A 15985-nucleotide genomic window follows, 5' to 3' on the forward strand; every position below is an offset into this window, starting at 1 on the left:
CCGTAGCACCGTCGCAGATCGAGAGCTCGACAACATGTTGAGCGGCCGGCCTTCTCACAGGTTGATTTCTCGGTCCAGCGACCTACCTGCAGGCCGTGAACGGGATACTACACGGAAGGCTTGATCACTCCGCTGGAGTAATTGCCAACGGCTGCGGTGCGGACATTGGCTATACGACTCACCCATGTTACCGCTTCCCTTAGTTTCTCAGACTTCTCACGAATGATCGTTTTCGTTTGTTGTTTACCGCTTGCGTCACTGCTACTTGTTGATACTCCCTGTATATTACCTCACCTCCGATTCTCGTATCTTGAATCGCGTTGTCCATCCAAGTGCGATGTTGAAGGCGAATGCGGTCTACAAGTTGAGCGCTCGGCGTACTCGGCCATGGGCCGCCTAGTGACTTGCGCTCGGCGTACTCGGCCATGGGCCGCCTAGTGACTTCGCTGTTCAATGAGCGCCTATCCACACCGGCGCGCTCTACAGGATGACATCCACATCTCCGATCATGCATTCCCCACCTTAGAGAGAGAGAGAGCGATTCAGCGCCTCCCCTATAGGGAGGAGCCCTGGATCCCCACTTAGGCCGCACGCCTGCGCCCGTGCTTGGCATGCTGTAGGTGTCCCGCCGTCCGATGTGTGGTCGCATGAGCACATGTATAGTGGGAGATATGTATCCTAATGCTATTTTACTGAGAGACAGATGGGCCCTCGCACATTGCTACGGTCGCGGAGCGCGGAGGTCGGGCGAGTCAGAGACGAGCGGAAAGGCGGGATCGGATTTGAGGACGCGCTTGACCTCGGAGAGGCTCGCGGTAGTGGGGAGACTCGCAGGAGAGGCGACGGGGAGGAGCCAGGAGGCAATCGCGTGGCGATACAGTGAAGTGGGCGCGAGGATATAAAGGTAAGGTGGTGGGCGATCGTATGCTAGGCGTCCGTCACAGGTGCGCGCCGAAGCTCGTAATCAGACAGGCGGAGCAGGCCATAACACACATCATGAACCTGTGCATAGTCAGCTCAGCCAGTAATGCTACATATTTGATCCATCTTGCGATGGTTTGCATATCACCCTCCCGGGACTTAGTAGCTAGCGTTCACCGGCGGTAAATGTGTGTGTGCGCAGTCCGCAGCACCTCCAGTATGGCCTCCTCTTCGCCGACCCATTGTTTGCAAAAGATGGCGCTCTGTCTCAACCCGGATTACACCAAGCCACTCTAAACATGCTTTAGTTCGTCCCCTTTTAGAAGTTCCAGCCTCACTTGCGCAATGTACAGTTGCACTAGCCACTCGTGCTCCTGCTGTATATATACTCGACCCCACCTTCGTGCTAACTGTGAGTCTACAGGCGAGATGTCGTTGCCGCTAGCATGAGGCTACTGTCTCAACGCCAGGTTCTTAACCAAGCGTGTTTTTGTGCCCGTTAGGTTGAAACGTATCGAATGCCATTCGCACTGATGTATGTCCTACAATCAGGGCGTGGAATAAATTTTCACCCAGGGCTGCACACCAATCAGGCTCTCCCCGCGCTACACCGACGAGTTCATAAAGTTGTATCCTACAGCACCTCGCTCAGTCATCTCTCCCCCACTCTCTGCGAATCCCCGCCATGTCTTACCCTGACGAATACTTGCCCCCTTGGACCACCGGACTTGGCGGACTCGTTGCTCGAGCCTATCGAATGCTACTCGACGATCCTACTCCGGAGGCGGTCGACGCGTTCATCCGCCTCATGCTCGCTGGGCGTGTGGAAATCGACGGCGTCCTTCACCGTGTCATCCTCAATGAGATGAAGAACGTTGTCGAGCACACGGACGAGGACATCACCCTCAACGGCGACTTTGATTCCATGCTTGGTTTCAGCAGTTCCATCGACGTCAATTGTGCGATCAACGTTTCCCCCGTTCCTTTAGTCAATCGCACGCTGCGCAAGAGCGTGCATGTGAAGGTGCACTACAAAGACCGAGCGGTGAGCAGCACTTTCGGCAATGTGCGCCGCAGACTTTAGGACCATTCTAACATCTTACAGGGCAATTGGGCGACAGGGGATCCTCATCTCATGGCCAACTTCTGCTTGGCGACTGCTTTGGATCGCTGTCAGATCCGTGTCCTTCTGCCCAACCGGGAGTGTCGCAACGGGAACGTGGAGCTCTCGATGGAGGACCTCGCCAGCATCTACAACAACGCCGTAAGACCCGCGGTCGTACATGCAGTTCCGGAGCACGCTGCCCACTGGCCCGCTACTTTTGAGATGGCTCTGAACCTCGTTCGCGGACGCGGCAACGTTCTGCACGGCCATTCAGTCGGTATACCTGCGGATTCCCTTCCGCTGTTCTCCGCGAAGCTCCGAGAATTGCTCTCCCAGAGCGGCCCGTCTGGATGGGCGATCTTCATGATCGAACTTCGGGGCACAAAGGAAGGGAATCCTTTCAACTTCACGGACCAATATGATCGTCAGGCGGCGTTCTACAAATTCACGGAGAGCTTCATCCTGCCGGAGGATGACGCCGGGGCCGACGCCGACGACGACATGCCGCTTGACGCCCGAGCTCGGCCGCAGTGGTACGTGGATGTTGCTGTGGAACTGTCTAGGCCGGGGCACGTTCTTCAGTGGCATCGCTCTCAGCACCCCGATATCCTCCGATATCTATTTCCCTCCATGGATGAAGACCGGGCGAAGAAGGTTGTCAAGTTCAACAGCTTCTACGTCGACGTAAACGCCCACATACACCGACTGGCTGGGTTCCGCTACCAGCCCCGCTCGCCTGTCAACAACATCGTCTATGCCAACATCTACACCACAGACAAGACGGTCATTTATCAGTTGCATCCTGGTGTTTTCAGACCACGAACCGGGGAGGATCTGCTGCCGCGCAAGATCAACGCTTTGGACCAAGACATGGACTCGATCTCTGCTCAGTTCCACTCGGCTGCAGGCTTAACGCCGGCTCCGGAGGACGCCGAAGTGCATTCCGATGACAGCGACGAAGACCGGCCTGTGCGCATGATGCCTTCGCAAGACGGGGCGGCTCGGGCAGAGGTACGGGTGCGGGTGTCGGCGTTCTCGAGTGTGTTGAGGGTGTTCACACAGCAAGAGCTCGAGAACTTCGTCGTTACGTATAGGAACAATGAGTGGTGGTGAGTGCCGTGCGACAGTGGTTAAATGACTGATTCGAACGTCCTCACCAGGCTCTGGAAGTTCTTGCGTACCTGCGCGCTGCGGTACATCGTCACAGCGTACAAGAAATATTCGGAGGAAGTCCGAATCACCCTTCCATCATTGGCACTCGGAGCGGCAACGGTCTACATGCTTAACGCCTTGTTCCGTCGTCCACAGAGCTACAACTACCAGCGGATCTTGGACTCAACGTGCGCCATGAAGATCGCAAAAAACACCAGGATGCGGGCACAAGACACATTCCGCCTTCACGGGGATGCGGAATTCGTGCCTATCGGGGATCGTCAGGGAGCGTACTTTCTTTGCGATGTGGTCCGGAACCGCATCGGTGATTGGTGGCGCATCCCCGCGAGCCTGGAGCTGGACCACGTACCGGACAGCCGCATCCTGGCAGGCTTGTACCGGAAGGGTAACATTGAGGATTTGCACCTTGCGATGGGCGTCGCTTCCCGCCGACACGCCAAGCAGCCGAGGAATGAGCACCGACGACAGTGGGTCAGGGACATCACCGCATCCATCATGGATGTCAACCCGACCGCGGTGACGGACTTGGGTTTCGACCTCCAGGGCCAAGGAGTGGAGATGCGCCGTATTGTAGCTCAAGAAGCTGAGCCGGATGAGGACGAGGAGGACTATGAGACTCACATCTTTGATCCCCAGACACCCGTCGACGATGCTCTGGCGTATATCTGGGCGCAGTGGGCCTTCGACATGTTCATGCACGTGCCGAACCAGAAGTCGAAGCGGCTGTCGTCTTGGATTACCATGTCCGCTGGCGACCGCATTCATGCCACGGACGCCATCTTCCGCCAATCCATCATTCCCGTCAAGGTCGCTCATCTCCGGCACGCACAACCTGATTTCTGGGAGATGTCCTTCAAGCGGCTGTTCCCCCCTAAGGAAGAGCCTCGTGGAGAGCTCGGTCAATCACTTTCCACTTGCCGCTACTTCGTGCTCTGGGAGCGACTCATGCGCTCCCTGTCGACTCGTCACGCCAAGAAGGTCCGGAACACGCTCTACCAGGTCTTCAAGCGCTTGCACTGGATTCCTCATACAGGCTCGGATCGCATCTGGTCTTCGAGGACCCCCACGTCTGCCGGCTGGGGATGTCTCCCTGCCAGGAATGGCACGAAGTACCAAGTTGGGGTATGGATCGCGGTGAACGTCATGCGTGTTCCTGACATGGGGGTTCTCCGATTGGCCGATGATCCCACACAGGATGAAGACCCTCAAGGACTCGACCCAGAGGACGTTGGCCCAGCGGTCGAGAGCGACGAAGAAGACATTGCGCCGCGTGTCCCGCCACGTGCCAGCCCGGCACCGTCCAACTTTGAGCTGCCTCCGAATGCAGATCACGCTCTCCCAGACGCAAACCTGCAGCCACTGGACCAGGACCTGGATTCCGATGGTGAGCCGTTACCTAACGGCGAGGAAGAGTTTGAGCCACGGCTATCGCCGATCGACTTTGAAGAGCCACCATCCGGGCCCATCCGTGCCATGCCATCAACGTACGACTCTGACGAGGAAATGGAGTTTGAGCCACCATCAGGCTCTGTTCCTCCGTGCGTCCGATTTATCTCTACCTTTCAATGTCACTAAGTTCTTCGATTTATAGGAGACTCTTGTCTCGTTCTGGGGGTGGTGCCTCTGACGCCACAGGGCCATCGCACGGGATGACGCACTCTGGCCAGGACCGCGCTCCCGACCGCGCGCCCGGTCGCCACAGTTCATCGGCACGTGCCTCCTTGCCCGCCCGCACGGCCCAGGTCCAAGACCGCGCTCCCAGTCGCCAGAGCTCCTCGGCACGTGCCTCCTTGCCCGCCCGCGCGGCCCAGGTCCAAGACCGCGCTCCCAGTCGCCAGAGCTCCTCGGCACGTGCCTCCTTGCCCGCCCGCGCGGCCCAGGTCCAAGACCGCGCTCCCAGTCGCCACAGTTCATCGGCACGTGCCTCCTTGCCCGCCCGCGCGGCCCAGGTCCAAGACCGCGCTCCCAGTCGCCAGAGCTCCTCGGCACGTACCTCCTTGCCTGCGCCCGTCGCACAGGTCCAAGACCGCGCCCAAGGTTACCAATCCTCATTGTCGCATGCTCCATTTCTTGCACGCTCCGCCACAGTCCATGACCGCGCCTTGGCTCCCAACACCTCGATATCACGTGCATCCATGCCCCCGCACGCCGCCGAGGTCCAGGGCCGCGCCCCCACTAGCGGGAGGTCTTTATCAGAGAGGGTGTTCGGCATCCAGGACCGCGCCCCCACTCCCAACGCCTCGTTGTCACGTGCGTCCTTTCCCCCCCGCGCCGCCGAGGTCCAGGGCTGCGCCCCCACTAGCGGGAGGTCTTTGTCAGAGAGGGTGTTCGGCATCCAGGACCGCGCCCCCACTCCCAACACCTCGTTGTCACGTGCGTCCTTTCCCCCCCGCGCCGCCGAGGTCCAGGACCACAGTTTACTTGCTTTGATACGCCGTCTTCCACCCACCGGGCCGCCTATTCATAGGAGCCACCATGACCCACGATCAGGTGTGCAGACAGGGTGTACCTTCGCTTTCCGTGACTCTGACGTAGCCACAGGTTTCGCCCAGCATGGGGAGGATGGTTCGGTGCGGATGCATTCGCCGCCATCTCCTGGGACGCCGATACAGTTCCTCGATTTGCGACGTATTGAGGAGGCCCGATACGCACATTCTGGGAGTCCAAAGACACAAGTTGTGGCTGTTCAGCTACCGGAACCCTCCCGTGGTCCTCGCCAAAAACGGGCTTTGTCAACGGTGAATGAACCCCCTCGAAAAAGGGCTGCAGTGGAAGTACGTTGCCAATGTTGATCAGGTTCCCATTCTGTATTTTGACACACACTCTAGGTAGCGCAGTCATCTCATGAACGCATCACCGCTCACAACCATGGACACGCTGCCGTTTCTGCCGGGGGGTTGCTGACGCCAGAGCACACCCAAGCCACCGGTTCCAGTCAAGGCCGTCCATCCTCCCATTTCATAGCGGCACATTCGCACATGAACACCTCGGCGCCTCAGAGGTATCCCTTGTCACCACCATGCACACAGGTCTTTCCAATGGAGCCCATATCTGCTGAGGTAAATCGTCGACGAAGACAGGCAACGATTCCCGTGTTCAAAACGAGATCAAGCTCCCCACCGGACATGGGTGTCCGTGATGTCAGGACTTCATCCCAACGTTCGCTGGTCGACGTCAAACGGGAATCAATCAGCATCAAGAGGGAGTCAGTTTCCAGCGATTCCGCATGGCACTCCATGAACATCAAGCGGGAGTCCATTTCCGTCGACCTCGGTGGAGACGAACACGAATCCGCCAGTGGGCTCACTAGCCGCCTGGGAGCCGTTCGTCTTTCGTCGGCATCGCATGGCAGCGCTGCGAGCACCGAGATCAGTGTGCCATTGGCACGGGTTGTTGCTCAGCGGAGGCAGGGTTCTGCTAATTCGATGGCGGGCCCATCGACACACAGAGAAGCTCTGTCGCCTCCGAAAGACACGTTTGTGTTAAAGTTCAGGACCCCGATGACAGCGGAGCAATTCAAGCCTGCCGAAGAAACGCTTCCTCCTGATGAAGCACCCATGAGCGAGGAAGAGTTCTGAGCGCAGGGAGGCAGGGCAGGGAGGTTTTGCAGAAAGAAGCGGTGGTGCTTGAGGTTTCTCGCGTTTTCTGTGCGGCTTTGCAGACCCTTCCGCGCGTTCGGATGATTAGTCGTTTGGATGATTAGTAGAGGAGCCCTGGGGTTGTAACTTGTTAGCAGTTGGTTAGCTCGTGCGGTCTTTTGCTCGCTTAGTTGTACCCTATCTATTGTAGATCAATTTGGCTGCCCTTCAGAGTGCGAAATGGAGATGCATTGCGCACGTTGGAACTCCACATGCTCAGAGGCCAATGTTACTCCAATGAAACCTCTTTGGCCATTTATGAACCTGTACAAACGTCGACACCACCCAGTTGGATGTAGTGAGCGTGCTCTGCTCTGTAAGATGTAGGCAGCAGATTCCATTTGAAAGCTGTAGCATCTGGGTTTCACATGGATTGGTCAGTTTATGAAGAGTGTCCTGAGGCCCAACAGAATAACGGGACTCTGGGCCGGTGTGTACTGTGATCAGCACCGCCATCATCATTGCTTATTCATATTATTGAAGTCGGGAGGGCGCGGGGCAAACCGTGCGCGATCCCCGCGCGGGGCTGCGGTGCGCGCTTAGGGCGCGCGCGCGCGGCCACGACCGATATGTTCGATCGACCTCGGACTCTCGTTTCCCCGCGTCGTCGTCATCTGTTTGCTAATGTTTCTATTGTACTTGTACGTGCCCGCGCCCCGACGGCCACCTCAGTCCTCGACTACGAGACTGAGGTGAGCCTACCATACGTTCTTCCTGATTCCGGGCCTCGGGCTGATCTGTAACACCAGATCCATTCAATAGGTACCTACTAATATATCTAGTCCTCGACTACGAGACTGAGATCCATTCAATACATATTGCAGACGCGGCCACGGCGGTGCGGACATGCTCGAGCTCCTCAACGCGGAGACTCGTATGGCTCTGCGCGCTGGTCTAGTACACACCGCTGTCATGTGGAGCCGATCAGAGCACTTGTGCTGTGTCAGGAAGCGCCCGAGTATGCAGTGCTGCACGGCGGCGATGCACGCCACGTTCGCGGCGTTGAATCTGCCTTTGCAGGTGAGTATTTAACGCTACCCATCCAGAGCCCTACCTTCGCGCAGCAGTGAGGTTTGGCCCAAATCGCTATTCATTCACCCTGTAGGTTCAACAGTTCTGGGTCTCATGCACGCCCCGAAACAGGGAAAGACGGACATCAGTCACTCCCTAACCTGAGGGCGGGTGCTTTTCGCTGCGGGGCTATATTTGCAGGAGGCATCCCTGCTCTGATGGCTGCCAGATCTGCACATCTGAAGCACGATGGTGCCGCGTGGAGTTGACAAGTGAGATAAGCGTAATTAATGAGGCTGCGCGGCTGCTGAGAGGCGTGCTCTTTCGGATGGGCGTCCAAATCCCGGTAATTCTGGTATATAAGCAACGGTTGGACGTGCGCTGTCCGCCGCCCCACTCCTCTCCTCGCTTTCGCCTTACCGTCATGTCAGACTACTCCCCCACTACTAGCGAGAAGCTGAAGCACTTGGAAAACCACTCCATTGTTTCAAAGAGCGGTGCTGGCCATTGGGATTTGCAGGATTGTGTTATGACGTTTCTAGTCGAGGTGCGTAGGTCCGCTTACTGCCCCAAGGCGCAGGGAAACTAATGCGCGGCCGGGACGCAGTGCGACCGCTGCGTTGACGCTCCGGACATCAGCAGCTGCGAGGGACACGATATGCCTTGTGACGATTGCAAGGCCTCCAACGAGGGAGGCTGCACCCTCTACGGTGTACGGATGGATGGAATCCTACAGGGTGCGCACTTGGACAGCCACACAAAGGATGAAAGAGAGACTGACTATTGCACGGTCACAGTCAATGGCGTCGGCGCGGTCGCGTTTTTTGATGGTGACACCTTCTCCCTCGTCAAGGACATGAAAAATTCGACTCGAGCGGTCGCCGAAGGGCTGGTCGACTTCGCACTGTCACACATGCACGCAGGCGATTGGCACCCCATCAAGGCCGGCCGTTTCAAATGTCCGTTCGAAACGGTGCCGTTGACTTTCGAGTTTCCACGCGAACACGCTCGGATGGTGGCAGCACGCGCAATCTTCGACCACCCCTGGCATACAACGCACGTCGGGTGCAAGCAGGAAGACTTTGAAGATGTCAGCCTTCCTCGAAGACGGGTCCCCAGCCCATACAATCGCCCTTCTCGAGACATTCGCCCTGGCTTTATCATGGCCTTCATGGTGGATACAGTGCTGGAGGAATTGTCAGACTCAGAGTCACCACCCTGGCAGCAGTCCCGGGCGGCTCGTAAGCGGGTCCGGTCCGGCAGCGCATTGCCAGAGGCGCCCTCGGCGAAGAAGGGATGCAATCAGCCGTCCGTCCTGTCAACAACACCGAAGCAGCAGCGCGCGGCGACCCGTGCCTCCACCCGTTCGCGCCAATCGCCCAGCAACACGCTGCCATCCTCAGAGGCGCTGACCCAAGCGCTGCAGCAGTGGGATGCAGCCCGGAAATCGGTGATGAGCTTGGGATGTATGGTGAGAGCTGCACTCGATGCTGCTGGCATTCGAGGTGGTGCGCTCCAGGCAGTGGATGGGCTGGCTGGGTTTGGAGGTCGTGAAGATGTGTTGGCTTACTTTCGTGATGGGCAAGAAGGCTTGGCGGACGCGCTTAGGCTTCCGAATGCGAGCTCTGAGGGGGACACTGAGTGCGAGGATTAGGACGACACATCATAGCACTATGTCTCTGTAGATGAAAGCTAAAGCAGCCATTATTTCGGGTGAAGCCCAAATGCTCCCTGGAAGATGTTAATGACCTCAGTGTGGGTTCGAATCGCGCGAATATGGGCCACTGACTAGATGATGCCCGACCGCCCCCGTCCCCGCCAACACCTCGCCTGACCGATGCCTCGTGTGGTGCACCGCACCGGTCACTCACAACACCGTCCGGGTCGGACCGGGCCGTACGGTACACCATACCCAGCGAGCCCACGCCCAGATCCGCCGACATTCTCAACAACGCCCACAGCAGTCTCCCCGACCTCCCTTTTTTACAAGCTCTCAACCTGATGGGCACGGTTCGAGCGTATCACCCGCGCGCTGGCTGACAAGGGCGAGGCGTAGGTGCGCCCCTGTCGGGTGCCCCGGTCCCCACCCTCCTTTTCGCTGTGGGTCTCTGTTTCCCCGCGCCCGCCTCCTCCTTCCCGCGCACATACCCATACCCTTATATGCTGTCGCTCGATATGTCCTGTGCTAGTGGTTGAAATGATTTCTTATGGCAGTTCTCTCTGCGCTTGATGTATCGGTGTTTAGGTTAGCGGGGGTAGCAACGGAGCGGAGGCAGCACTGGAGAGGTATGGTAGCCATGGTGGCGGTGTCGGAGCGCTCGGGTATCGCGACACCTGCATAGCATACAAAATGTTCATGTGCACGCATTTATATACTCGCGCGCCCAGTCAATATCCTATACTGTATGTTGTGGAAGGTGTGCATACATTCGGGCGTGTCTGCGGAGTCTCATGTAGCGTCTAGCGCAAAGATAACTGGTTTTAGCGCTGTACCCAGCGTTATCTCGCGTTATCTGCTTATCATCTGCCTCCTCCTCCTCCTCCGTCCACGCCCCACACTTCTGCCCTGCACTCTACATACCCCTCTATTGCTCCTAAATATGGCTGCTCCCCTCCCCGTACCCGAAACCTTGATCAACAGCAGGGTGGTCTGGAAGGAACCGCCGATCTGCGACCAGCCCATCTGGTTGATTGTCCGCAAAGTAAGTTTTCTCTCGGCGTGTTCTCGTGCGTTGCTTACGACCTTTAGTGTGATGTGTGCCACCGGGGTAGGAGGGGATCCTGCATTGATGGCCCCAACCCCGGCGTTTGCACCCGGTGCCGTACGGACGGGTGTTTGCTCTGGGGCCTCCGCCGCGATGGCGCATTCATTTGTACGTGCTCCGTTGTCTCCTGCGTCTTACCCCTCCCCTCACCGCACATCATCGTACAGTACCTGGCGTCGGTTGGGTCGGCTGGTTCGCCCAGCGTTCCTTCCACATTATCGCCGACCTTCCCGACCTCGCACAGGTCGTCGCGCAGGGCGCCGCCGATTACATCCTCTCGTGGATGTCGCCGCAGGACTTCACCGCAATTCCTCAGCAAGGCGCACTCTTAGACTTCCCGTTCCCTAACATGGTGTCCTACACGGCGTACACAAGGTGGGACCGACAGGCCGCACGAAAACTCGCGGTGGACGTTGTGTTCAGAAGCCGCCCCGGGAGCTATCCAACTGCTCTTGGGGGTGATAGGACGTTTTGGCTTCAAGTTCCCACCTCGGTCGAGGACCACAACTGGTCCATGAAAGAGCATGCTCAGTCAGTTCGCCCTCCCCGCTAGTCGGCGGCCCTTGCCGCTGGTGTTGTCTCACCCCTGCGACTTGAAAATGTACCAGTGTGGTGTTGTCTCAATTTATGCATCAATACCTCGTTTGCTGCTGGTGGGGGTGAGGGCGATAGGTGACAAAGATGATGTAGGGTGGAATAGAGGCGGAGGTCGGGTGTGAGACTCTTTGGAGGTTTGTGTCACGTCACGCCCTGGCGAGTGACCTCGTGAGCAGCGCACGTAGTTTCGCGACGTCTTCCCGAGCGAGATTTGGTGTGGCGCAACGTCAAGAATGGGGAGGACGAGGGTGCGGAGAGGCAGGGCTCGGGCGACTGTCGGACGCTTGCACGTGCTAGCTGCACTCACGTTGAGCGCTTCCGACCGCGCGTGCGGAGGGCGTGTGCCCGGTGTTAGTCTATGACAGCCGAGGAAAGCACTAGAGGCAACTGTATCATAAAATAGAAATGCAATGGATATTATTGAGTCCAGGAGAGATGCCTAGAAGCCGTGCGAGGCTTGCGCTCCTCAACTGCCCAAGTAATTTCAACATGCATGATCCGCACCGTCGCGCGCGAGCGGGGAGGTCTCTCGTGGGCACGCAACCTCCACAGTTAATGTGCGTCAAGGAGCAGCACGGTTCACAAGGACGCGCACGATGCAGGCGGGTGGCAAGACCATGTACTGGCAGTGCCGGGCTTAGGAACGCGGGGTTCGGGCCGGGGGCGCTCGCTAGTCACGCGACCCGGCTAGATCACGGCCCGGCGGCTTCCAGCGGCACACTGACGTGGCTCCGCGTTTGGCAGTGCCCCTTGGTTCTGACGTTGCACCTGCCTCCTGCACAACGCGTATTATGAGTCGACCTCGGCACTGCGCGCGTCCTCCGTGCCCGTCTCTTTTTCATTCGTCTTCTGTCAGGGCCAAATAAAGGTGGGTGCTTCAGTACCTCTTTAAAGGTGAGTTCTCCAGCACCTCTTTTTGCCGCCGTGTGTGTATTCGGAGGCACGCAGCCCTCTGCACCCACGATAGGCGGATCCGTGTGCCTCGACCTGTTTGTGTGAACCCCCCGCCATGCCTGGCATCACGCTGCGATACATCGCCCATTCCGTCTGGTAAGGGGAACGCACTAATGGACTGCGGGCGCCCGCCGTCGCCCTGCCCGCTGCCGTCCATGCGTTCCGCGCTGTGTACTCGTTGCCCCGCCGCCCCGTCTTGTTTCCCCCGTCCATTTCCCTTGTCCTATAATGTGTGCTTCAACTCCGCCTACCACACTGAGGATGTCTGACTGCACACCCTCGGGTCTGAGAACCTAGGCCACGGCCCCACACCTACACGCTCTCGCCCTGGTTGACTGGATAGTTTGAGAAGGTGACCGCCTGCTAGCGCCTCAACCTTCAGCGCTGGAGCCACGTTGGTCATTGTGTGTGCGTGTGTGTGTGCGTATGAGAGACAGAGTGTGTGAGAGAGGGTGTGAGAGAGGGTGTAACCTGAAAATAGGTGTGGAAGTGTCGCTGCAGCTGATGTGATGCCAAATGAGGGTGCACTGAGAGCGTCGGGGCCATTCATACAAATGTGCCGTTGCTGGAAGTTGCGACTACGCTAGCGCCTGCACGCCGCCCGTCCCTCATCCATTCTAACACGCGCACCCATCACGATCCGTCCATGAGTACGCCAGGATCTACCTGTTAGCACCCCGGTCAAGATGGGACGCTCACGAACGGACCGTGGTGTTCAATGGGCGCGCTCGATCTCCACCATCCACAGCACGCCGGTTGCATTCTAAGATATCGCTATAATACGGCCAACTGTCTCCAGTGCCTTCCTTTGGGGTCAAATTCAGAATCGTTGCTTAGGAACCAGGTGTGCCCTCTCTGCACGTCGTCGAGGTTCGTGCGCCGGAATTCTCCTGCTTTGCGATTTGTTTTGCTCGCTTCTGGCAGCTTCACGGCGTCGGATTTTAGGAGGTGTGGACCAATGGCACTGCGGAGATTCAGGGCGGCTCCGAGATGCCGTCAGGAAGCATTGGGTGTGACGTCATCACGCTTATTTCACGTGGTCGGGTTTGATTGACGATGCCAGCTCATTGCTACACGTTTTCCACGCATTTTTCCATTGTATCTGCACCTCAATACCCTGCACCAATATGAGTGACAACCGATCTACAGGTCACAACATAGGCATGTCCCCTGATCACGCTGCTCGGCTTCAAGCTGAATTGTAATCTCCTCAGCCTACAGACTGCGATCGCGCGATGTTATTTCCCTGGATTACGACTTTGGAGCCGGATTGAGGGCAGCTGCTTTGCGAGGTGCTGTCGCTGTGGATGCTGAGGAGCTCGAGATTGAGGTGCGTGCGTGCTGTGTTCTTGCTCCCCATCTAGCTATAGGATGGCTCCAGGGTCGTGCTCGACACGCCAAATCCGCATCTGCTGCCACAATACCGCCGTCTCTCTATGCCTGTGTGAAACGACTGTGAGCGCACATTTATCTCTGCCGTAAATCAGGGCCTTCATACAGTGTCGAAACTAGTTCCAAGGGCGAATCCCTCATCACACCGGAGTCTCAGGAACCAACTGCTGCCGCCAATCCTGTTGCGTACGTACGTCTTGCACTGCTACACTTCCAGCGGCATAATTCTGTCCAAGCAGAAAGCACGCTGGCTCCAGTCGGCGCCGTGCCCTGAAGCGTCGACTCGGCGCCTCGAGTGAAGCTCCAGAACGACGACCACTGCCGCCTGCTTCAGTGGCCGACATAGCAGAGTCCACTAGGTCTGTTCGCACAGACTTCCACCTGGCTAGTGCACAGTTAGGTTACGATAAGACTGTGACCAAGCCCGGCTATATTGGGAGCCGCAATGCTGAGTCTGAAGATGTCCGAACAAAGCGTTGGCAGATTGACGATTTGCGCGCGGCGTTCCCACACTTTAGGTACATCTCTTGGGATGGAGAGTATGTCGCTCGTCTTCTATATCTTTCCTCGTCTGACACTAGTCCATGGCAGTGAAACCATTGCGCTCACTGATAAGAACGGTGTCATCATGGCTGTCTTTGCCCGTCGCCCACAGGATCCCGACTGGATGTCCAAGGTTGTACCATCAGCGACCGAGCTTTTTGAAGTCCTCGAGAAGATCATGTCGATACGCTTGGGAAACACCTCCGTCGAGCATCGCCGCGGTCAATACCCTCAATTTACGCTGGGAACGACGTTTGGAGGCGGCCAGCAGGTGCGTCATGAATTACATTCGACCTATGATCCCGGCTAATTTCATCCTTAGGGCCCTCAGCCTTTTGCCACCCACGACCTCGATGATCCCGTGATCGAAATGATACTTGACAGCGTTGTGCTTCATCGCCTCTCAGGAAATGCTGGCAGTAAGTGCTCACGTCACAAGACGATTGTCTACCTTCGTTGATGACTGTGTGCATAAGGGGTTTTCCAGACCTTTGCACCTGACCTGCATGGTCACTACTGCTCAATGCTACACGACCTACACAAATCGAAACCCGACCTCCCTCACCCATGGAAGGCATCCCCGTTCTCCGCGGCCACCCTGAACGTTGGCAGACAAACTATAACATACCGTCATCGCGACTTCCAGAATCTCGCCTACGGCTGGTGTTCGCTGTATGCGTTCGGCAAGTTTGACCACAAGAGAGGCGGCCACCTCATTCTATGGGATCTTGGAGTTATCGTCGAAATCCCACCCGGGTGCCTCGCGCTTCTCCCGTCTGCTGTTTTAGAGCATTCGAACACCACGATTGGCAAAGATGAGACCCGTCACTCGTTCACAGAGTTCACTTCTGGCCACCTCTTCCGCTGGGTCGACAACAAATGTCGCACCGACGTCCAGATGGAAAAAGATGGCGATGCCAGGTCACGGTCAGGTTCTCAGAACTGGCGCTTCGGCTTGGAGCTGTTTTCTACCTTCGAGGCCTGGTGCGCCCGCCTGTCTCAAGTTATTAGTTAGAGGTACTATGTACTAATTGCGTTTGATTTAAATTGTCATCTCGCCACACCACATTCTATGTGGCAGCATGCACGCTGAGACTGTGCCCCACCACCAGAGGGGGCGACCCACTGATGTGCACACCTTGCGGCTCGAATTGTTGCGGTCTGCTCCGCCTGTCTGACTACGAGCTTGCCTCCTCTTAGCTCCCCCCCGTTGCCTCTCCTACCCGCATCACCGGTATGCTTAGTCAGGTATACTACGTTCCCACGAATTGTACAGTACTACAAGATCCGCCGTGCTTCGCGCGGCGCCCTGCCGGGACGCGAACAGACGCACCGAACGGGTTTGCGAACACCTCACAGGCCATAATGACGCGGACGACCGGGGGAGTGGCACACCTCCCACACCTTTAGTTGGCGTGCTCCCGCACCCCGAGAGCGAACACGATCGCATTGAACACGATCGTGTGTGGCACGCGCACACTGCCGCGAAGGAAAGTCGCGCGACGAGCGTAAAAGCGTGCGCTGCTAGAAAGCGCACCCAGGTACCTCCCGGTCCGCGCGCAAATCCATGTACGGGCGTGAACTCCGACGGGTCCTCCGGAACGCTGCCGCCGCCGCGCCTCCGCCGCCGCACCCGCGCACGCGTCGCTGCCGCACCTGCGCGCGCATCCCTGGGCCACGCGCCGAACGCGAGCCAGCGCGCGAAAGGGCCATGGGTGCGCGCGCAGGTGCGGCAGCGACGCGTGCGCGGGTGCGGCGGCGGAGGCGCGGCGGCGGCAGCGTTCCGGAGGACCCGTCGGAGTTAGGTTAGGTTAGGTTAGGTTAGGTTAGGTTAGGTTAGGTTAGGTTAGGTTAGGTTAGGTTAGGTTAGGTTAGGTTAGGTTAGG

General features: G+C 57.7%; 5 protein-coding genes across 5 annotated transcripts; all 5 read left to right on the forward strand.

The window, feature by feature from the left end:
* Positions 1 to 2527: 2527 nt before the first annotated feature.
* Positions 2528 to 3382, forward strand: BXZ73DRAFT_62080 (uncharacterized protein; the record flags this gene model as incomplete). The annotated part of the gene is made up of 2 exons (XM_048021730.1): positions 2528 to 3135; positions 3187 to 3382. Coding segments are annotated over 2 exons (804 nt in total), but the record flags the coding sequence as incomplete, so codon positions are not given.
* A 480-nt stretch (positions 3383 to 3862) lies between these two features.
* BXZ73DRAFT_17359 (uncharacterized protein) lies at positions 3863 to 4258 on the forward strand (the record flags this gene model as incomplete). The annotated part of the gene is made up of 1 exon (XM_048017546.1): positions 3863 to 4258. A coding segment is annotated over one exon (396 nt), but the record flags the coding sequence as incomplete, so codon positions are not given.
* Positions 4259 to 8272: 4014 nt separating this feature from the next.
* On the forward strand, positions 8273 to 9502 carry BXZ73DRAFT_111251 (uncharacterized protein; the record flags this gene model as incomplete). The annotated part of the gene is made up of 3 exons (XM_048017384.1): positions 8273 to 8395; positions 8456 to 8585; positions 8646 to 9502. The coding sequence occupies 3 exons, from the start codon at positions 8273 to 8275 to the stop codon at positions 9500 to 9502; spliced, it is 1110 nt and encodes a 369-aa protein (XP_047870542.1).
* A 946-nt stretch (positions 9503 to 10448) lies between these two features.
* Positions 10449 to 11166, forward strand: BXZ73DRAFT_85403 (uncharacterized protein; the record flags this gene model as incomplete). Its single annotated transcript, XM_048024018.1, has 3 exons — positions 10449 to 10550; positions 10598 to 10721; positions 10781 to 11166. 3 exons carry the CDS (start codon positions 10449 to 10451, stop codon positions 11164 to 11166), a joined length of 612 nt encoding a protein of 203 aa, XP_047870543.1.
* Positions 11167 to 14184: 3018 nt separating this feature from the next.
* Positions 14185 to 15114, forward strand: BXZ73DRAFT_111253 (uncharacterized protein; the record flags this gene model as incomplete). The annotated part of the gene is made up of 3 exons (XM_048017385.1): positions 14185 to 14370; positions 14422 to 14518; positions 14576 to 15114. 3 exons carry the CDS (start codon positions 14185 to 14187, stop codon positions 15112 to 15114), a joined length of 822 nt encoding a protein of 273 aa, XP_047870544.1.
* Positions 15115 to 15985: the final 871 nt, after the last annotated feature.

The sequence above is a fragment of the Epithele typhae genome (assembly GCF_022376455.1).
Source record: "Epithele typhae strain CBS 203.58 chromosome Unknown BXZ73scaffold_507, whole genome shotgun sequence".
NCBI classification, from domain to species: Eukaryota; Fungi; Basidiomycota; class Agaricomycetes; order Polyporales; family Epitheliaceae; genus Epithele; species Epithele typhae.